The sequence below is a fragment of the Scleropages formosus genome, chromosome 16 (genome assembly GCF_900964775.1).
Source record: "Scleropages formosus chromosome 16, fSclFor1.1, whole genome shotgun sequence".
NCBI classification, from domain to species: Eukaryota; Metazoa; Chordata; class Actinopteri; order Osteoglossiformes; family Osteoglossidae; genus Scleropages; species Scleropages formosus.
This window is the reverse complement of record NC_041821.1, coordinates 10,867,306-10,890,630: the sequence shown is the minus strand read 5'-3', so window position 1 is coordinate 10,890,630 and position 23,325 is coordinate 10,867,306. Positions and strand designations below refer to the sequence as shown.

At 45.4% G+C, this 23,325-nt stretch overlaps 1 protein-coding gene across 2 annotated transcripts in view; it reads right to left on the bottom strand.

Moving 5' to 3' along the window:
* Nucleotides 1–4,102: 4,102 nt before the first annotated feature.
* Nucleotides 4,103–23,325, bottom strand: part of LOC108925697 (adhesion G protein-coupled receptor A3-like) — a 32,981-nt gene continuing 13,758 nt past the window's right edge. Inside the window, exons 4-19 of one of the 2 annotated variants that reach the window (XM_018737857.2) lie at nucleotides 20,574–20,645; nucleotides 20,277–20,348; nucleotides 19,694–19,854; nucleotides 18,914–19,127; nucleotides 18,223–18,387; nucleotides 16,626–16,827; nucleotides 14,959–15,108; nucleotides 12,447–12,608; nucleotides 11,531–11,731; nucleotides 11,046–11,250; nucleotides 10,730–10,938; nucleotides 9,904–10,028; nucleotides 9,504–9,627; nucleotides 8,921–9,066; nucleotides 6,080–6,175; nucleotides 4,103–5,730 (exon numbers count right to left, since the gene is read on the bottom strand). In XM_018737857.2, coding sequence (XP_018593373.2) covers nucleotides 4,422–5,730; nucleotides 6,080–6,175; nucleotides 8,921–9,066; nucleotides 9,504–9,627; nucleotides 9,904–10,028; nucleotides 10,730–10,938; nucleotides 11,046–11,250; nucleotides 11,531–11,731; nucleotides 12,447–12,608; nucleotides 14,959–15,108; nucleotides 16,626–16,827; nucleotides 18,223–18,387; nucleotides 18,914–19,127; nucleotides 19,694–19,854; nucleotides 20,277–20,348; nucleotides 20,574–20,645 — 3,613 coding nt within the window. In that variant the 3' untranslated portion in view covers nucleotides 4,103–4,421. The remainder of the gene's footprint in view (nucleotides 5,731–6,079; nucleotides 6,176–8,920; nucleotides 9,067–9,503; nucleotides 9,628–9,903; nucleotides 10,029–10,729; nucleotides 10,939–11,045; nucleotides 11,251–11,530; nucleotides 11,732–12,446; nucleotides 12,609–14,958; nucleotides 15,109–16,625; nucleotides 16,828–18,222; nucleotides 18,388–18,913; nucleotides 19,128–19,693; nucleotides 19,855–20,276; nucleotides 20,349–20,573; nucleotides 20,646–23,325) is intronic. The other variant, XM_029258980.1, reaches the window with a different exon arrangement.

Sequence of the window (23,325 nt, the reverse complement as noted above, 5' to 3'; positions counted from 1 at the left end):
AATGACAGTTTGAGTTTTTTGGGGTAAGCTGGTACCAGCTTTTTACACTGTTCCACAAAGCTTCTTCCCATTCTTCCAGGCAGATTTGCTCCCGTTGCTTTTTTTTTTTGGCTTGTCTAAGTTACGCTTGCGTTGTGTAATTTATTCATGTGCCATTACATTACTGCTTTGGCCTTGCGCTTGAGATCATTGTCTCCTGACCTGCAGACCTTCAGTGATTTGAAACAACACAAGAGAGAATGAAATTTCCACGTACCATTTATGATTCAGTAAAATGAGAGAATTGACCAAGTGTCTGAACACCCTTGCTGCACGTTGTCGTAAAATCCCTCTTAAATAGTAGCAAAGCAGAAAAGACAAACACCAAGGTCATGAGCTCTGCGTCTCTTTCAGCTACAGCTGTGCTGCTTTCTTACAGGGTTACAGGTTGAAACGCAAGGCACAGGTGTGTAATCATAGATGGGCGATCACTCTTCGTAATGAACATGGAACGGAATAGACCTTTCGGTGAATGAACTTTCCAAGGACCATAGTGAAGCGAGACCTGTGAGATGCATAACTTACCCAAATTACTCAAGAACTCAAACTGAGAAAAGAACACTAAGACACACAGGTGGACCGTGCTCAGTAAAATGAGGCCAGCTAATTTACCTAGATGCCAGTTTAAATACACTTTCAGAACCGCTTCTCCTATACAGGGTCGCGGGGAACCGGAGCCTACCCGGTAACACAGGGCGTATGGCCAGAAGGGGAGGGGTCACACCCAGGACGGGACGCCAGTTTAAATACAAAGCATACCATTTTACTGCGTGACATGTAATTTCATCATTCCACACAGCTCAAACACAGCAGTGTTGCCAGTAATGATGCACATCATCCACAGGTATAGGACATTAGTTCACACACATCTTCAGAGCCGCTTGTCCCATATGGGGTCACGGGGAACCGGAGCCTACCCGGCAACACAGGGCGTAAGGCCGGAGGGGGAGGGGACACACCCAGGACGGGACGCCAGTCCGTCGCAAGGTACCCCAAGCGGGACTCGAACCCCAGACCCACTGGACAGCAGGACTGTGGTCCAACCCACTGCGCCACCGCACCCCCCGACATTAGTTCAGTGCGGTGCAAAAAAGTGATTATTCATTATAAGATAATTTTACACTTCACCTGTTGCTACAGATTGACTTTCACTAAAGCAATTAGGCTTAAGAACCTTGGTTCAGGGGTCCAACAGCCAGTCTCCTCTGAAGGCCTGGACCCGGGATCCCGCACGTAGTCCAGCATAGTGGAACCTGCAGGGATTAAACAGGGCTCCTCATGACTCCTGGTTAAGGTCAGACAAATGTTCCGTTGCATTACCTTGCATTTACCACACTCAAGTCGCAGACACCCATGTCTATGTACTCTGGATGATGAAAGGGACTATCCCGAAAGGAGGCGCTAAAACAGCACGAGCCTCTCCGATTCTGTGATCATGCCACAAATTAGTGATTGAAACAAAACATCTCAGTTTCATTTAAACCTCTAGGGGGCTGATTTAGTTTATTTATATATTTATAAGATAGAGCGAAACAATTAAGCACAGTCTCAATCTTAAAAATAGCAAAGTCACACTATAGGGGTCATAATCCTTAACATCCCCTCCACGATCCATAGCATCAGAGTCTGTGCAGCCTGGGGGCCAGTGTGCAGATGGCTCAACATTATTAGGACCACTCCGCCACGGGGGGTGTAACAGAAGGACAGGAACACGGTGGATCCAACAGATGGTACCCTGAACGTACACTGGTGTTACTCGAGCTCAACACACTCCGATTACTGATTTGACCATAAAATGATATCTGGTCCTTGTATTTACCTTCACCAAAGTGGGTAAATTGAGAATACCAGCTTTTCCCGAGACTCAAGGCGTTTCCACCAGGCAGGAAAAGCTGGGAAAGTACATAAGCTGTCCAGTGGATCAAGGGGCGGCACTGCCGAGGAAAGTCAAACGAGACACTAAAATAATGCAGAACAGAGACGACGCCATGTGCAGGTAGACAGATGATGACTCTTTGAAGAGCAGTTTCGCAGTCAGCTCTCGAGCGGCACATAAACATAAGTAAGGCTGCAGCAAAGTCAGCAAACGGGACGCTCCGTGTCTTTACACTGCTGTTTCTTTATCACTGTAATTAAACAGCCCAACAGCACTTCTCCAGTGTCGCAGTGCTCTACCTCCCAGTTTACAGACGCCATCAGTCACCCTGCAAGTGGACATTCACAGCACTATATGACACACTGTCCTCACGAGAGCGGAACAGCATAAAGGGTTTCCGCAATCAAACTGTGAATCATAATACTGTAATAAGGATTCGGGAAATGAACCGGTAAATGAATAAAAACAGCAGGGAAAGTGGCCCTTTATTTGTATTCCAATATGGTCTCCTAACTTAAACATGATTTAAATAAACCGAAAAGGGATTCCGAAGCCATTTGTAACCACGAAAGACCAAGTTTATAAAAGGCTTGGTTAATTTCAGTTCAAGCCAAGAAAGGGAAAAATTCCAAGAAAATAAAACTTGTGTGTGACAAACATGGATATTAACGGCATTCTGAGATCCTAAAATGTTTTCTACCAATGAAAACATTTGATGGAAATAGATGTATAAGAACTGTAGGCATTTCTTTCAAAGCTTTCTAAGGTCAAGCCTGACCTCACCCAAGCAGCTGGCCAAGACTGCACTGTGCACCTTATTAGCCACCTCACTTGCCCACTCTGGTCACAGATAAACTGACTCATTACAAAGTATTTGGATAATGTAGTCATCCACTACTCAGTAAATAACACAAAGACATTACTGTGAGCCCAACACAAAGTTAAACAGAATACGATCACCTCACATGTTGATATTATGTCCACTTCAGTGCTTTCAGGCAGTTCCTTTTATTGAGATCTTAACTAATCTAATTGTACACAAGTACAGGTGGTCCCTGATTTACGATGGGGTTATGTTTTGCGAAACCCATTGGAAGTAGAAAACATCCTAAGTCGAAAAGGCATTTAATACACAGCTGTATGTGACAGACTGGGAGATGCGGATTGCTACGGCCGTTCAGCATCGCGAGAGAGTATCGCACCGCATATCGCTTGCCCGGGAAAAATTCAAAATTCAAAGTATGGTTTCTACTGAATGTCTATTGCTAGCTCAGCATCATACAGTTGAAAAAATCATAAGTTGAACCATCGTAAATCGGGGACCACCTGTACTATATAATTCCTCTGTAATTAAGCTCCAGTGTAAAGTAGTACAGTATTATGTAGCGCAAATTTTTTGAGGCAATTGGTTGATTCAATTCATCTTTGTCTTAATGTTGTCACTGATTTATTGAAACAACATGTATAACCATATGTATACACACACACACACACAGGACAGTGGAACTAGATCCACTGATGTAAGGTATAATGTCACTTGTAAAAGGCTTCGCTACCATGTGTAGGCAGGGACAGCAGGGGGCGTAGTGCTTAGGACAGTTTTGTACTTAAAGGAAAGTTGAAGATTTGCATCCCTACTCCTACTATAGTACCCTTGATTACCCTGATGTGCTCCAGTAAGAATGAGTCAGCACTATAAAGGGGTGAATCACTGCAAGTCATTTTGAAAAAAGGCTAAACAAATAAAAGTTCCTCTTCCTCCACCACTTATGGTTGTGCTTGAACTCGCACCACCAGTAGATTACAACAGCAGCTGTGTCCGAACAGACCGACAGAGAATGTAAAGGTCTGACGCCTGATGCATTGCAGCAGTCATTACCTGGCAGCGTCGGGCACCGTCCTTCACCGCTCAGACCTCAGGGTTGGGTTCCGTGCCAATAGGAGCCCTGGACCTTGTTTATTTCTGCCATTCACAAGACTCAGAGCACCATACTTTACCTTCAACTCACTGCTCCCTCAGATAGGTATCACAGCACTGCTTGTGAATTTCCAATGACAGGTCTCCATGGCAGGCAGAGAAAGCCACCTTGACAGTTGCCAACGATAGTGGAAATAGTGTTTATTGTATTAAAAAAAAAAAAAAAAAAAAAAAAAAACAAATTTGGAAGGTGGCAAAAAAAAAAAAAAAAAAAAAAAAAAGCAGCCCAGAGTTTTGTATAGCCAGGGCAATGCAGGCCATGCAGTTTTGTATAAGAAATTTTTAAAAATTAAGTAGAAATACAAGTCAAGGAAAGCCTGTAATATCATAACATTATAATACAGTAAGTGTGGTACAAAAATATGTGACTTCAGAAAAGCAACTGCAATCAACTGCAACCTCTTACAGTCAACCCTTTTTTTCCTCCATTTTTCACTATTTATATTCTGGGGCTTTTCACATATTTACACTTTTCAGACTCTTTTGAAGATAAAAAGTGGGACATTTTTTTCTGGAAACAAATAATTACTACACAGTAGTTTCATGTTTCCATAAGCCGGTCTTTATATTGCCACTGTCGCCTGTAACGACTAAGGACAAGTCCCGCCCACTGTCTTTTGTGAGTCCATTCTGATTGGTCAGATTCAGGCCATATGACTTGGAGTGTCCCTCGTTCTCTACGCTCAAGTGTGGCTCTAAGTTCTTTTTGTTGGTATCTGATGGGGGCTCTCCACCAGAGACCTCTGCCTCCCCGGTGGCGCTGCTGCCGCTGCTGACAGCGCTGAGCCCGCTGGCTACGTCCATGCTGCGGCACCGTCGAGGCGCCACACTGCTGCCATCGCTGCTGTCCAGTTGGCCCTGGCTCCGGCTTTGAAAGCGCTCTCTATATGCACGACGACTGCGACGGGTGCCCTCCAGTCCGGTCCGCCGGCTCCCGCATGGCCTGTTAGGCTCGCTGCTCTCCACGCTGGTGGGAACGTCGTACGCATACTCCCGCAAAACGGCGAGCCGGCCGGCCCGCTGCACCCGGGCCCGGCTCCTGTGGGGCCTCCCCGCTTGCCCGTTGGGGCGGAGCATCAGCTCGATGGGAGCCACGTGCATCTGCAGCTCGCTGTCCACAGAGTGCTCTGTTGCACTGCTGTCCAGCAGGGCTGACGTCCCATTGCTGGTGGGCAGGAGTGGGAGAGGTTTGCACTGTGCAGCCTCCGCCTGCAGGTTGGTCAGTTTGCAACCCTGGGAGGAATTCTTGGTGCTGGAAGTGGACTTGTTGGTGCAGGAGGACTCTGCGCCACTGCCAGATGACTTGGGGTCACAGCCTTTGGCCGTGCTGGGCTTGGCCAGCGGGCCGTCTACCTGCATCAGGTAGTCCCACCTGCCAGGACAGCAGGCTGACAGCCAAAGGCGTCTCATGTCCTCCCTGTTGGTGCAATGATGGGTCACCAGGAAGGAGCCCAAACCAAGCGCCACTACCCCAAAGAGGCAGGAGAAAAGCAGGTCCAGTGGGGGCTCCTGGGACACAGCCAGGGCTCCTGCTGCCCAAAGGGCCACAAAGAGCACGAGGGCCACAGAGACGCCCAACAGCTGGGCCCAGAATGAATGCTCATTCTCCAGACCTGCGGGTGGGTCGGTGAGCTGGTTGCTTTGGGAGACAGCAGGGAGCGGACCATCAGGTTGCAACCGCTGCTCTTCCTCAGCCACATCCTTCAGCTCGTAGCGTCGATCTGGGTGGCGATGGAGCTGGACCAAGATGCTGAGGAGGTACAAGCAGTCCACCAACACGATGAAGCCCACAGGGCCATAGAAGGCCCCCAGACTGGGTTCCCACGCCATCCAGCAGCTGCCCGAGTGACAACAATCAATGTCGTCAGTATCCTCATCACCACCATAACATAAAAAATGTTATATCGTTGAAACATTTGGTACTCCTCAATGGACAAAAACAAGAGATCCTGGGAGGTAGAATGCCAACAAACCAAATGAGAAGTTCTTTTCTGGACCACAGAGCCCTTTAAGAATCTAATGACAGCTAAGGACCCATTGTAAAAATGTCCATCTGTGTAAAATTCTCCGTAAAAACACTGCACTCAGTTCATATCATGGATACTTGATTACCTCCGCATACAGTTTCATAGAGAGTGAAAGCAGATAATTTTTAAGTTTTATTTAACAAGGCGTGTGGAACTTACTAAGGTGCATTGACTTGGCTTCCATAGTTCCTGATGTTGGCAGCTGCAGTGATACCACAGACAATGATGGGGATACCCCCACCTATCAGGTAGAACCTGCAAGAAGAGACGCACACAGTGCCATATCATGCTGTGCCCCAAATGGTGACAGAGAATTCCACTTACAGTTGTGCCAAACTTTTCAAAACCATCGTGGAAACTTCTGGAAACTGGCCTGATCACAACAGATTGGGAAAAATAAAAACTGCTCCACTGTTAACCCCTGACTTCAGTACGCAGGACACAGACACTGATGAGCAGGGCTTCAGCACTAGGTTTTATAGCCTTACTATCCACTTTATTAGATACACCTGTTCAACTGCTTGTTAACGCAAATATCTAATCAGCTAATCATATGGCAGCATCTCAATGTATTTAGGCATGTAGACATGGACAAGATGATCTGCTGAAGTTCAAACTCAGCATCAGAATGGGGAAGAAAGGTGATTTAAGTGACTTTGATCATGGCATAGTTGTTGCTGCCAGACGGGCTGGTCTGAGTATTTCAAGAAACTGCTGATCTACTGGGATTTTCACACACAACCATCTCTAGGGTTAACAGAGAATGGTAAGAAAAAAAGAAAATATCCAGTGAGCGGCAGTTCTGTGGGCAAAAATGCCTTGTTGATGTCAGAGGAGAATGGCCAGACTGGTTCGAGCTAATAGAAAGGCAACAGTAACTCAAATAACCACTCATTACAACCGAGGTATGCAGAAGAGCATCTCTGAACGCACAACATGTTGAACTTTGAAGCAGATTGGCTACAGCAGCAGAAAACCACACCGGGTACCACTCCTGTCAGCTAAGAACAGGACACTGAGGCTACAATTCGCATGGGCTCACCAAAATTGGACAATAGAAGACTGGAAAATGTTACCTGGTCTGATGAGTCTCGATTTCTGCTGCGACATTCAGATGGTAGGGTCAGAATTTGGCGTAAACAACATGGATCCATCCTGCCTTGTATCAACAGTTCAGGCTGTGGTGGTGGTGTAATGGTGTGGGGAATATTTTCTTGGCACACTTGGGGCCCCTTAGTACCAATTGAGCATCGTTTAAAACGCTACAGCCTACCTGAGAATTGTTGCTGATCATGTCCATCCCTTTATGACCACAGTGTACCCATCTTCTGATGGCTACTTCCAGCAGGATAATGCGCCATGTCACAAAGCTCAAGTCATCTCAAAGTGGTTTCTTGAACATGACAATCAGTTCACTATACTCAAATGAGCCTCCACAGTCACCAGATCGCAATCCAATAGAACACCTTTGGGATGTGGCGGAATGGAAGATTCGCAACATGGATGTGCAGCCAACAAATCTGCAGCAACTGCGTGATCATGTCAATATGGACCAAAATCTCTGAGAACTGTTTCCAGCACATTGTTGAATCTATGCCACGAAGAATTAAGGCAGTTCTGAAGGCAAAAGGGGGTCCAACCCGGTACCTAATAAAGTGGCCGGTGAGTGTACACACACACACACACACACACACACACACACACACACACTTTCTGCACTGTGTATTGGAAAGCTTTATGAAGGCAAAATGCACAAATTACACTGACTCATCGCAGTACAATAATCACACTGCAAACTGGACAAAAACTACAGCAAACAAATTAGCTAAGCGGTTGTCATCAGATAATTCATCCACTGCCAATAACAGTTTGTCCGACACTGGTATCAACTGGATTGAGCACCGGCCCATCACAAGACAATCTCTTACTTACTTACACACACACACACACACACACACACACACACACACACACAATCTAAGGCCAATTTAGAGTCAGCCCTGACATGAAAAACATGTCTTTGGACTGTGGGGGGAAACCAGAGCACTTGGAGTGAATATACAAATGCCACACAGACTGAGCCAGATTCAAACCCACCTCCTGTCCCACAGAACAGAATCAGCGAGGCACCAGTGATACCCCTTGTGCTGCCATGTCACTCATGATTAAATGTTCCAGAAAAAGGGTTTAAAACAATTTTGTAGGGACACGCATGCAGATCTCTTTCGAAATGGCACATCCGCACCAGCCAGCTCACGTCTCTCTCAGTGGATTCTCATATCCGAGTTAGAGCGCTGATATGTGACGCAAATGCACTGCAAGGTGCAAACTGCAGTGCTCCATAGGTACAGCCACAAACAGGGCACACCAGTGAAGGATTCAGTCGACTCTACTACCACCATGTGGCGAGTCTAGTCGCTGCATGCAGCCAGGAGTGGTCCTCACTAGACTTCATGGCTTAACATATATGTTGTTCTCAAACACAGTTAATTTGTGGGTATTTTTGTCAGCTATTTCTGAATAAAGCATCAGGTGTTATTACATTAGTATATTATTATGCCATGTTCAGTAACAAAGTAAAATGTTTGTGGTGAATGTCTCACCAGCTACACTTTCTTATCTTCAATCTTGCTATTTTCCACCTCTGTGCCCATAATACTCACAAATAACCCTATAATTAATTGCATTTCACTATCTGTATATTTTTTATTTTTGTACCTTCATCAAAATGTGTTGCTGTACGGCTAACCTACCGCTTAAACGTTATTTGGCAAGCCAAAAAACATCATAGGTCGAAGGAACATCCATCACGTCAAATTACTTGTTTGTGCAAATGTGCCTGGCGATTAAAGTCATTTTCTTTTCCTACTCACAACTGCGATATGTTATGCAGGTTTGTGACAACTATTTCTGAAAATATCATGGAATGTTCCGCACAGGCTCTGCTGTGGATTGCCTTAGGGCCTACCTCCAGGTGCATCTTGGGATATGTAGTCTTACCTGAGCATGGGTCTGGGAGGGGGTGGGGGTTCGTCCAGCTCCTCATAGCTCTTGGCCTTGCGGGTCACCTGTTTGTAGATGTTGCGTGCTGTGACTCCTACCCAAAGGACAGTAGCCAGAGTGGAGTAGTGCAGCACTATGCCCACCTGAGGGAACAGACAGCAGGGCAACTTCTCCAGCTGAATCAAAAAAGTATATTTATGTAGCCGACACTTGCACCCATTGATTCCAGGACAGGCTCTGAATCACTGCAACCTTTATCAGGACAATCAGTTAATGAAAATTAAAAATCTGGCGGTTACAATGGTTAATATAATGATTAAGGGCTAAAATCCACAGTTATTTAAGTGCTGAAATGGACCCTTCTGTTGCACCCTAGGGCAAAACGTACTTAACCTGCATTTCCAACTACATGTGTGCACTGAAGTATAGAGCTATAATCTAGAAATAGCAAGAATAACAGGTGTCAGGAAGTCACGCCGATAAGTGTCAACCATAACATTTGTACACAACCTGGCTTTTATTTTCAAAAGGTGAGGCTTCTAGGTGGCAGCACAATGCAGAGTAGAGAAGTGTGACTCACCACCTGGCAGACGCTGGTGTGGCGTACCTGGGTGACACCCCCGACATACACCACGCATGACAGCAATATATGAAGGCACAGGTTCACCAACATGTGCCAGCTCTTACGGCTGATCCGCACAGACCTGGCCAAGTCGAGAGAAAGAACGTTTGACTAGAACTTTCAGACATCAGAGTTTATTCTTCTCTGTTTTTAGAACCAAAGCAGCCCGATAATGGTGGGGTCCATCTCATCATAGACAAATACACAAATGCAATTGATGTTGGGTCTTCATTCACGACTTGGTGTCAGATAATAATAGTGAGATGAGCACTCACTATGATCTCCAAAGTACATTACCTAAGAAACAGACTGAAAAAGCATGCTCATTCACAAAGAGAAAATGTCGGCATTTCAGTACCTGTGGTGGCAGATGTAGCTGCTGATGACAGCCAGCAGACAGAGCAGCAGTATGGCTGCTGTGGCATAGACAACTGGGTGCAACATGGGAGTAGCTTGGGGAAAGAGCTCTGCTCCACTCGCATCCTGAAGGTTAGAAATTCACAGCACTGAGCCTGAGCTTTGCTTCAGAATACAAAAACAGTATAGAAACATGCCCCCACTATAAATAAAGAAATGCTTATGAAGAATAAGTATTGTTTATGAATACAGTGCTTTGAAAAAAAGTATTTACCACCTTCCCACTTTTATTGTACAATAGAAAATTTTTGATAGTGAAGGTTTTCTTGTCTTCAACCAAAATCTAATTATAGATAAAGGCCATCTGAGTAACACATTTTTCTATGTTACAGTTATTTCATGAACAAAGTTATTGAATGCCAACTGGCACTGCGTGAATAAGTGGTCTTGCCACCTTTAGCTGCAATGACTGCGACTAAAAACTCTTCCTACAGGTGTGGTGAAAGTTATGGCAGTGTTGCAAAGGTCTTGTGCAGGTAGGGTAAATGCCACCAAGTCAAATCCAACTTGTGGTGACCCCTTGTGTGGATTCATGGTAAGGGAGGGTAGAGAAATGTTTTATCCTTGCCTTCTTCTGCACGTGTCTTTGGGCTATAAACACAGGAAAAACAAGCAAACTCTACAGACCATGAGCTAAATTTGCACCCGCACCCAAACATGAGGCTCAGGCACTGACAGGCACCAGTGTTACCCTCTGTGGCACCATGTTTAGTAAAGTGGTATAGATTTCCGACTTGGTCCAGTTTATTGGTATTAATCGTCCGTACCGTCAGTACAGCATAGCTGCCCAGCAAGTTGCAGGAGATTGTGGTAAAGTTACTGTCGGAGCGGAGGATGTGGCAACCAGTGGGATCCCAGTCGCCTTGACCATCCAGCAGGGTCGAGTTCCAGTGCGCGGCAACTGGATCGGAACCATGAGTGAACCGCCGGAGCATCACATTCACTGGGCTTTGGAGGGTTGTCAGCGGGTGGCCATCTGTAGAAATGGAAGAAGTGAAACAGAGAGGAGGACAAGTCTGCTGATACATAAAGCCAGAGTATAGCTTTGCATTATGGTTGCTCTCCCATGCCTTGCAAACACACCGATACTGATGAGGATGACTGGGCTGGCAACGGCCCTCCGGCTTCCCTGGTCTGCCAGCAGGCTGGAGTTGCTGGTGGAGGGGAAAAGTTTTCCATTCCTGAAAGCTAGTAGCTGTAACCTGTAAACAGTCTCCTCCAGGCCATAACCAGGGAGCTTGGAGAGCAGTGAGGGCGGCAGCTGGATGGATGCTTCCAGAACGGTGTTCTAGCTCAAGACACAGAGAGCCGTGGCATTGGTCAAGTAGCCAGGAGGGTGACATTTTTTCATAACCTTAATGGTCAGAATTCAGTGTTACAATAAATTAAATTTACATCAAAGTATTCCATTCACATTTATTTACATTGATTCACTTAGCAAATAGTTTTCTCCAACTTTACCAACAACTTAACCCATAACGGATCATTATTATTCATATGTACAGACAGACAGGGGATATGCCCAGAATGCAGGAGAACAAGAGAATAGCCGTGGCCAGCGGACTGACTTTGAGGGCCACACTGGACAGGGTGCTGCTGACATTACACTTGAAGCTCAACTGCCTGTCCAGGTTCACGTCCGAGCTGCGGCCGCTGAGTTCGCGCGGTGCCCCACGGTCCACGGTCACCTTCTGGAAAAGTGTGCAGGTCATGCCATTGAAGCTGCTGGCTTTGATGGTGTGAGCTTCCAGGGCGATGTTGTGGGAATTCTGCAAGGACAAGCACTTGACAGTGAACATACAGCATCACGACTCCAACACACTCGCTGAAACTGGCAGGCGGCTAACATAGCTATCAGTACGACAATAATCTGGTTCTACCTCCTTCTCGGACACTGACCAACAGGCTTCAGCGAAGAACACAGGAAATCCAGTTACAGTTAGGCAGCTCAGATGCAGTTATATATACTCAATGATACTTAAGTGTTAATGAAAGTTAAGAGGAACTCAAGCACTATTGTACATCTCATTTTCTAGTGATAATTGGAACGGTTGCAGTCCAGTTACAGTTTGACTGCTTTGTTACTGGTCAGATGCTAGAACATAGGAACCATACCAACCTTACATCTATTTAGCTGAGGATGAACTCCAAAGCAGTTTACAACTATTTACCCATTCTTACTGCAAGCTAATTTTCAGTGGAGTAATTCAAGTTAAGTACCTTGCTCAAAGGTACTACAGCTGCAATGGGATTTGGACCCAGGACTGTCAAGCGCAAGGCAGAAGCCAAAATATCTTTGTAATATTCATGCATGTTAATAGCTCATATGTGCTTGTGGTATAAAGGGATTTGCAACCTACGACAGAATCGAAATACAACGGGATGGTGGAAAAAGGAACCCTGTCATGAGCCAAGAACCACCTGCATAAGACTGAGGTTAACAATGCAAATATATATAAGATCGAGATTAACTAGTGGACTCACGGTGGTGTAGCCCTGCACTCCGCTGGTGAGTCGATGGCTGGCAATCCTCTGCAGGCACTCGAGGACACGGGAGCAGGCCTGAGCCTCCCACTGGGCCAGCCACAGGAGCCGCTCGTCCGCCAGCATCAGGTTGCTGGAGATGTCCACCATGACGTCCCCCAGCTGCGGGCAGGCAAACGCAGAGCCATGCAGTCAATGCATGTGGCCACAAGGTCAGAGTCATCTTTTACAAAGGACTGACCAAAATGTAAACTGACAGCCTGTTGAGTCCTAAAGTCCTGCATTATAATCCAGCACCACAGTGCTACTGTACAAAGTCATCCCAGCTGGAATGTTTCAGTATTACAGGTGGTACAGTATCTGATACAGCAAACCCTGAAGCTTTCACCATCTCAGCAGATGAGGGGATTCTTGAGCGCAAAATTATAAACCCCTTACTGCCCCGTTATAAGAACAAAGCCAGATGGGACTCCTCCTTCCTCCCATTGCTACTGTATATATTAGACTCATTCTCATCACACCGGTCTTCAAACACCACAAGGCCTTTACGTTCAGCGGGAGAATGGGGATCAGCGGGGATCAAGGGACATTGGCAGGCTGCTGAGGGCAACGTGTGAGTTTAGCAATCTTATCTCAGTTTTAATCGATTCACTAATGGTCAAGAGATAGAGTGATCTGCAATATTTGAGGGTACTTGGAATTCCAGCTAGAGGAACAAACCACAGTATTCTTTCATAAAGTCAAGTAAACAGGGTGGAAGATAAGGAAGTACACTGGGACCTCAGCTTACAAACACAACTTGGACCAGAAGTCTGCATGTTAACTCGACTTGTTTGGAAATCCAAAAACTATGTCACAGTCAATAAAAGCTTAATTAATGCAGATGATCCTCAATTTATTTACAGATTTGGCTCTGTTAAAACCTGGTATAAAGAGTTTAAAATTTGCTGTAAGACAATTTGTTATATTTTCAGAAACTGTTCTTCCTATAGCAAGGTCTCTGTGCATCAGAGCCTATTCTGGAAACAGAACCGTATGGCTATAGGTATGGACAACAATGCATTGCTTAGTTTATGATTTGTTTTGACTTTAGCATTTGGATATCATTGGTTTGCTTTATATATACACACAATAACAGTGTTGCAATAGAGACCTATCTTGATTTATTTTCTGGTAGGCCCTGTAAAAGTCTTGGATATAGCTACAGCAAAAGTTTGCTGTAACATGGTAACATTTTTATTAATTCTGAAGCACAAATTTATTTAAAATATAAAACATAAGTGTAAATACACTGTCTCTGCAAATTTGTACACCGATTGTTGACCATTTCTTCCCATAAACCTATGCAATTTTTGTATTTTTGCTAGTGATCACGGCACTTGGCCATACCACACACTGAACAGTGTGGAATGGAGCTAAACTAATCTGGTCCCACATCCCTACCCTCCTTGGATGCGCTTTACCGCCAGCTAACAAGTGGATGTGGAAACACAGGTGACATTCAGTCTGCAACAAGCTAATTTTTGAAAACTACTAAGTGAAAGGAATACAGTTTAATAAATAAATGGAAAAAATGTTTTTCTATATTTGAAAGTTTGAAACTTTGTAACTTTTAATGTTTGTAACCCAATATGCCATGTGCAGTAAGACAGTCTGGCATTTCACAGAGTAAAGAACGGGGTACAGTACGCTTAAAATGTGAAGCTTTGGGATATCAACAGGTAAAGTGGTGGAGTGTGGGGGGAAAGGCGTGGAGATGAAGCATGGGTCACGTGACTAGGTGGCAGCGCTGGATGGCAGCTCTCTCCCCCCATGCTTCAGCTGTCTAGAATCGTCTGACTGATTAGCCAGCAGAGGAGACAGACAGCCCGGTGGGGGCTGCTGAGCAGCAGGTAATGATCACCCCGAAGATCCATCATCACTCTCCACCTGCTCACCCGCACCTTCGTCTCCACAAGGCAAAGGCAGATGGCGCCCCCCGAAAAAATCATTACCATGAAAAAGAGCTTCTAATTCAGCCTCCGCGCTCAGCGGGGACCGCCGCGATCACCAGTCGGGGTCAGAAAGACAAGGGTAATGATGGAATATGGCACGTTACCATCTGCGTGGGGACAGCAGCCTATTCTTTGTCAGCACCGGCGAGATGATATCAGTAAAATATCTTGGGTTACAGGTAGATGATGGGTATGCAGCACTTCCTTTAAACCAGGGCCTGCAAAATGCTCAGAAAGCATACAAATCTGCATGCTTCAGGTCCCTTGTTTATTATTCTGTATGTTGCTCAAGATCTGCTACTGCAAGTGTTCTGTGGAGAGAACTGCAGGGGGATCATCTTCTATGACATGTTAATTACACTACAGACATAACAATAAGAGAAGAGCAGACACACACAGGGACGTGACTTTCTTGACCGACTGTTCGTGGCATCTCGAGTCAGTCACACACCTAACACTGTTATCACACAAGTATCTGCAAACCACAGGTCCCCACAGGAACAGGCACCAGAACCCACCTCTTTGTATTTCTCGGCAAACCTGCCAAACTTCTCAATCATCTGCGCCACGAAGATGATGTCCATCTTGTCAGAGAAGGTGGTGGCCTCCACAGTGTAGACCAGAAGCTGTCTGGCTGTGGTCACAGCATTGGTCAAGTTCAGGGGCATCTGCAGTAGGGACAGACAGAGGTTCAACATCAGGACATTGCAGAGGTTGGAAGAGTGCCCACCTTAGCCACACCCAGGCTCCACCCCCAAGCACTTTCCCCAACCACAATTAAAATATGACCACACCCACCACTCTCAGGGATGCATTCATTCAACAAAGACTGCCAAGGGGACCCCCTTTAATATGATGACATTTGTATTTAGGGTCAGCTTATAAATTCTGTACATCACTTAAAAGAACCACAAGTTACTCCATTTCACTAGAGCTGACTGCCCTGCTTTGCTTTCAGGACCAAATTAAAATGGATGAGGAAAGGTGAAGTTTAATTTAGCAGAGTTTTCAGACAGAAAAGTCCTTTTAATCTAACGTAAGTGAGTGAGAGAACCACCTCATTAGCACTAAGCGCTGTCTCGTCAAATCAGAAGCTCAGCCGAAAGCCACTGAGGCTCAGCACCCAAATGAACTATTTACACCATTAATTTAACATGTGCAATAGGACCCTTTATTACATCACCCTTGTGAGGCACCGGCACACGCGCAATAATTGTGGATCTAAATATGAAATGACGCACGGCCGGGCAGATAAAGAATGAGTCAGCGAGACGCCTTTGATCCTAATCAATATTCATCGTGCGGGGATGACAGACAGCTCAAGGGTTCGCTTCAGTAGTCTCTGGTGTCAGTGTTTGTAGACAGAGGTGAGTCATGTGTGAAGAAATGAGAAGCTGCTTGATGGAAAGCACCACGCTGATTCTGCTGACCAGGGATTGACTGTTGGGCCTGTTGCACATGCACAGCATGGGTAAAACGCAGTAGGATATGTATAGCAGCGTCAATAAATTCTGAGACTGGCTGATGTATGGTGGTGCTGCAATTACAGGCCCTCAGCGCATGCGGCACAGCAGCACCACACGATGGCCAGTCTTGAAACTTCTTGACTGCAGCACGCATTGTGCTCAGTTTTCTCAACATTCAGCCTGATTAGAATGGTATAAAACGCAACACTGCTGGAAAAGTTAACAAAAGAAAAACTGTTTTAAATTGATCTGTGGGACTTTTGTGATGTGCATAGAAATGAAGCAAAAACAAAACCAAAACTGGCTTTTTGTTTTTGAACAACAAAATTAGAGACTGAAAAATGTGTTAGTGTGAAAAGCAAAATGTAGCTATAATAATGGGCACAGCAGGTGGCGTAGTAGTTAGAGATATTTCCCTGAAATCAAAGGGCCTAGAATCAATCAAGGTACCCTTGAGCAAAGTACTTACCCTGAACTGATAGAGTAAAATTGACCCAGCTGTATAAACAGGTAAATCAGTGTCAGTAGCTTAGAATCCAAACCTAGTTTTAAGGTGCTTTGGGAAAAAAATGAGTACAAACATAACATAATATAAATTATTACATAAAATAGTAATATTACTGCAACAGTGATTCATTGTAAAAAAAATGTATTATTGATATTCATACACCATGACACAGAACTATTGTAGGTGGTGGCTGGGCGGTACTTCAGCTCACCTGGTTGATGATGGACAGCACACGGGTGACATCATTGCTGTACTGGCAGTGGGAGTAGTTCTCCTCGGCCCAACGGCCATCGATGCCGCATCCCCGCGACGCTCGCTGCTCCTCGCCAGGTGTGCCCGCGTAGATGCCTGTCCCAGAGGCCGGGCGGCTGCAGGGCAGGTAGGCGGTGATACCAGCCAGCGTGCGTGGCCACCTGAGACGCCACAAGACGGCTTTGTCATATTCTCACCTTTCCACATTCTGCCCAGCAAGTGAGAATGAAGTCGCAGAAGGAAATTTAAGGAGAACTATGTCCTACATCACTAATTCAGAACAACCAGTTCAGTGGAAGCTTTTGCATCTTTTCGTCACACACTCATTTTTACAAAACTGTGCCTGGTTTGTGTAAGTCATGCGTCTAACTAAGCAAATACACAAAAGAACACAGAGAGACTATAACTAAGAGTATTATTTCAGTGATTACATATGCACTGCTTCTACACCGCTCTTGTATTTTTTTACAATTGTTTATTATTCAAAGTGTGGCTATGGTTTTGTGTATATGATTTAGTCTGTAAAAGAATAGAAAGCAGTAAAGTTTGTTGAGAACAGCGGAAACGGAGTTGGGCCACTTTGACCACTAGAGGACGCTGATGGGCCAATATGGCCAAGCCATTCAATTCCTATGCTGTGGTGACAGAAAATGTCAGTCGTCTCCGCAGCACAACACTGACAATTCCTTTACACAGCAGGGCCCATTACCCCCACCAGTGCAGGACTGTCACAACTAGCAGGTCCTGCTAAGGTAAATTTACTCATTTTGGGTGTATTGTGTTGCATGCACAGCAAGTAGGTGGTATAGTGGTTAAGAATACAAATTTATAACCTTAAGGTTGCTGGTTTAAATCACAGAAGACCCTACTGAAATGCTCCAGTGAAATATTTAGCTGTATACACACAGACACACGTTGGCTGAAGCCGCTTGTCCCAAGCAGGGTCGTGGCAAGCCGGAGCCTAACCCGGCAACACATGGCGTAAGGCTGGAGGGGGAGGGGCCACACCAAGGATGGGACGCCAGTCTGTCACAAGGCACCCCAAGTGGGACTCGAGCCCCAGACCCAACAGAGAGCAGGACCTGGCCAAACCCACTGCGCCACCGCACCCCCATTTAGCTGTAGGAATAAGTAAATGAATAAATACGTGGATAAATGTTTCAGATAACTAATATAATAGTTACTAACGCTAAAACATTTATCATTAGCATAGAGTCCTGGTAGTGCAGTAATAGGCACCACAGTGGTTAGGGACGCCACCTTGCAGTCAAGGTTGATATCCAGGTGAGAATCACTGATCAAGGTACGTACCCTGAAGTGATGTAGTAAAAAATCGTCATAAGCAGCAGCGTGCAGTAAGTTGCTTTGGAGAAAAGCATCAGTTAAACAAATCACTGTAATTAAGCATGACGAAAAATAACGGGTTTTACGAGTCGAGCTAAAAAAACCATGTAACTACAGATTCCTCATTTAATAAACATGATTAGAAGAAAATGTGTGATGGGTGTGTTGGGGGTTGCCGGGTTGTGAGAGGAGCTCTATCTGACTGTGCTCACCGGAACTCGCCCTTGTTGTTGGTCACCCGGTCCGGGGGGCAGTGCTTGGCAGAGCTCTCCAGTACCACGATGGGCACGGCACGGGTACTGTTGCCCCGCCTGGTGCTCACCAGACACTCCCAGCTGCCCGTGGAGCCCGGTTGGACGTTGGAGAGAGTCAGAGCGCTGCGGCGGGAGGATGAGCAGTCAGAGGCACACCGCAGACATACCACACACACACACACACACACACACACACACCGCATGCTCCTCGCACCCCCAGGGACTACCTTTCACAAGCAATATCACTCATCACCACTGAGCCAAAGTTGCACAGGCTTATTAGTTCACTTTAAAATCTATTAATAACCAAAACAAAAATGAATATGTACATGTACACCATAGTGACAGCATTTCTTAAACAGGGCTGCTTCCCACTGGGTGCTTCTCACATGGTGAGGCAGCAGGTGGTGCAGTGGTGAGAGCTGCCTCCCGGCATTCAACGAATGAAAAACTGAATCCCACCTCCTGCTCTAGAATTAGTATTAATGAGTATTTACCCTGAATTATGACAGTACAAACTACCCAACTGTATAAATGGGTAAATAAATGTAGATCTCTTAACATTGTGAGCCGCTTTGGAGGAAAGCATAAGTTATATAAACAAGCGTAAATGTTCCAGTGCACATTGCGTCATTCCCAGTGCACCTGCCTGGCGATGAGCGAGCAGTTCTGGACCACACTCTTCTCGATGAAGATGCCCTCAGTGGCGTTGGGCTCCACCATCCTGCCGTCCTGGAACCAAAGCACCTGCATGTCTTTGTCAACGTAGGACGCCAGGCAGCGGAAAGGCAGGCTGTCGCCCCGGAACACGATCTGTCTTTGCGACGGCGTCATCTGGAAGGACGGCAGCTCCAGAGGAGCATCTATGCAGACAGCGAAGGATGAGTTGAGCAACATCACTGTGCACACTGCAATAAAACACTAGTGCTGTATGTTCCCAGCCACCAACCTCACAAATTATAGTACAAAAGTAAGTCTCTGACATCTACACAAAAAAAGAGGGCACGCACTGTATCAGGTACATTCTGCTTCGCTGTCACGCTAGCTCAAACACTGCCCAACAAACAAATTGTGAAAGCTGTTTAAATGTGACATTTATTTATTCCTCGGCAAATACTGTAAAGCATAATGATCAAATAGAAGGCGAGATGTACCAATCAACTAGTTTGCTCGAAAAGTTCTCGGAACAAATCAAATCCTAATCGTTCAAGTGACAGGCGCGCTTCCATCTTGAAATATATACAGCAAACTTCATAAGTCAGTTTTCTGTTTTCCTGACATCCTTAAAATAAGTGTATGTAAATGATGTATTACTATTTCTAGTCTTAGTATTACTACTATTATTAATATTAGGAAGCTACACGATGACCAGTGGCTTCTTGATTACGGACTGACAAAAAGCTTGTTGCCCGTGGTAGGTTTGGCTTACCACAGGTCAGGAGGTCAGGCTGGAGGGAGGCGATTGGCTGGCCCCGCAGGGCACGTGGGTACGAGCAGCGTGTGTCCTTCATGGCAACGCCCCTCTCCTTGGCCCAGTGCAGCAGCCACAGCAGGCTGCAGTCACACAGCAGGAAAGCTGTCTGGAGCTCCCTGGAGAGGCAGGTCAGGGGGTCACAAAGCATCTCAGTGCAGCCCATCTCTGCAGGGCAGGCAGTGCCATGAGCTGTGCTGAAACAGACCCTGTTCTGCCCGTACTATACTCGTTTACCTGACACCTCCGTCCAAAGCATCTTATAACGTCAGAGGGTATAATGAGATACTCAATTATTTGCTGATTTCTAAAGACGATAATTTTTATTGTCTCAATTCAGGGTTGGTACCTTGCTCAGGGGTACTAGGATGGGAGGGAGGATTTGAACCCAGTTCCCTTAGGTAAAAAGCAACAGCTCTAACCAAGAAGCTATACAAGTAACTGCTAACACACCACATGCCAATATACACCACAATTTATTATAAGCGGAATGGTACATTGTTTTAAATGCAGTAAACAGCATTAACTACATGAAACTTACACTGTCTTCAGAGACGTAAGGCTGTCAAAAGTTCCTGGCGGCACAGAGGAAAACATATTCCCTGAAAGATTTCTGAAATGCAGAGAATAATTTGAAATGTGTATTCTGTTATCTTTGAACAGAGTCTGACCAGGCCAGGACATTAGAGGAAGATGTATTCTACACCACAGCGCTATACAGCAGAATGGCAGTAGCATGCCAGCACTTCTCAGCACCTGGCCGCGCATCTCTTAACAGCTGCAAGCGCTAATCCGGAATTACGGTGGTGCCGAAAGCCAAAGAGCAGAAATTACTTACAATCTAGCGAGACCTGGGAGGCCGGCGAACATGTCGGCGCGCATGCAGCCAATCCTGTTGTTGGACAAGTCTCTGAAAGCACAAGAGACCGAGGACAGGGAGATGCTTCATTACGGTCTTTCTCAAAAAGCACAAAATCAACCAGAATGCACAAGCATTTCACAAAAATGTGCTGAACATTCTCACTTACTGGAGATTTTTGTATCTCTATGATAATGAAGTGAAAAAGTGTCTCCATATGTATTGTAAGTAATCCAGCTGCTGTCATAAAGTTCATGTTAAGAAGTACATCAGTATATGGCACTGAAGTAACACAACACACTGCAGTCTGGTGTAGTGGTTTCGGACATTTCTTCTGCACTCAAAGGTTGCAGGTTCAAATCCCATCTTGAGCTATAGTTCCCCTTAGCAAGGGCAAAATTGCTTCAAGTGAGAACTACTCACCTATATAAATGGATAAATCCGTCAATCAAGTTGCACTGGAGCTAAAACTAAGCTAAATGAATAAAAGTAACATTAAGGTTTTGTGGGAAACATGGGGGGTAAAAACTGCATGAGCACAGGAAACCCCTATAACCTTTCTTTGCTGGCTCTTAATAAATTGAAAAAAGCAGTTATTGTATTATGTGGCACATTGAAAGAGGAGGCCCAATGTTTTTGACTCTCAAGTTAACAGACTGTAAAATCGCTTGTTTCAAAAAATAGGATAAGAAACACATTTTCTGATTTTTAACTGCCCATTTTTATTCCCACATGCTGCCTTCAGGCTTAAGGTTATGATTAACACTGAAGACATCGAAGATACATTTATTTTGCTTGACACCAGTGATTCTGGAAAACTTGTTCAGCCACAATTATACCTGAGGTAAAGAAACTAGAAAGGGGAGGGGGGGGGAAAAAAAAAAAAAAAAAAAAAAAAAAACATGCTTACTCTATTAGACATGGATAGCAACACATAGAAAACATAAATAACTTGAAAATTGGAAAGAAGGAAATCCAATTTGGCTCACATGAAATAAGTTCAGTGGTAAGTCATTCAATTCATCATATGACTAAAAATAAAGTGAGTGGATCTGCCAGCCGGAGTCGAACGTTCAGAAGGATCATATACCGGAACACCAGCCTTTAATTTGCGTGTCGACGGTGTAAACAGTTTTGTTTTTGTTTACTGGCCCAGGTGATGCTGAGGAATCCGCAAAGAGTTTCCATTAGTTCCGCTGCCTTTCCGAGGGCGCAGCTTGGAGAGGAACGCAGGACCTATTCCACTGGCCCGGGACCAACTCGTCAGCTACGAAACACCCACACTCACTCAACCCAGGAGCGTAATGAGGTCCAACACCGGTCCAGGGCAGCAGAGAGCAAAGCCCACAAGTCCTCGAAGCTGTCCGCCTGCGCGCCGATATAAACCCACACAGCCGACGCTCTGATGGCTGCAGACCGAGAAAAATAACTAAAGAACAGTATAAAGGGCGCAGAGCTGGGATTAGGATTGCGCTCGCTTGGGGTGGTTGCACGGTATTCCCAAGGAAGCCAGCGGGAAGAGATGCTTCAGAACTATGACGGGAATAGAAAACTCAGGAAGCATCGCCGTTCCATGTGTGCACCACCACTATCTTCTACGCAGCTTCAGCACTGACACAGGGGACGACACAGACCGGTCATGGCCCTGTAAACCTTACGCATCTTCTATAGCACCTAGTGACAAATTTAAAAACACACACTCGATTCACAGATTCAATCACAACTTTGAAAAGAAACATGAATTATCATGGGGCCTAATGGGGATTTCAGTGAGAAATGAAAGGCATTCTGAGTAAAAGAGAGAATGATAAAGGACAGCGGAGGACCTCAGATCAGGGTAAATTCCATCTTCGTGCTGCAAGTCTTTAAATATAATAATACACCTTGATAAGGAACTGAGAGGGAGTGAGGACAGGGTGGACCTTTGTTAGAGACCCTAATACTCACCTGGATAGATGGAGGAGCACACTGGGTCTAATCCCAGATGCCAATTACCCTCTGGTGAACTGGTGAGCCACCATGAATGGTGTGTCTCAATGGCCCCGTGAACAAGGCCCAGAAGTGCACCGCCGCTCCTACCGACCCCCACCAGCGCGCCGCTACAGATATACACGTGAGGCTTAATCTCTGACCCCCGCATCCCAAAGCGAGGAATTTACCGCTTCCCTCCTGTCCTGCGCATCAGGACTCGGTGCCAGAAGCAACTCTGTCCAAGAAGACTGAGGATTTGTTTTGACTGATTTGGTCTAACTAGCGACAATGAATACCTGGGCAAAGAGCATCATTCTTGTAGCGTATCAGTAGGGATTTCTGCTATTTCTACTGAAGAATGTCAAACATCCCTGGAACCCCAATACCTACAAAATGCAGGAGAGTGCAATGATGTAGCATTTGAAGATATGTAAAAAGTTTAATCAAGTGCAATATTTACACATTACATTTACACCAGCATGCCAAAGCCCTGCATTTTTTATAATTCACCATTATGGCTGATCCCTAGCAATATATAAAGGAGTATGTATCTCTCTCTCTCTCTCTCTCTCTCTCTCTCCAGGATCTCAGCACACCCAAGTGAGCTTCACCTGCAATGTCAACACCTGGAGTCAAGGTGAGAACGTCAAGTATTTGCCCCCTTTCCAATTTTCTCTATTTTACAGCGGCACATTTCATTATCTTCCACTCCAAAGAAATGACATTAAATACTGCTCTCATTTTTTCCCCTCTAAGGCTC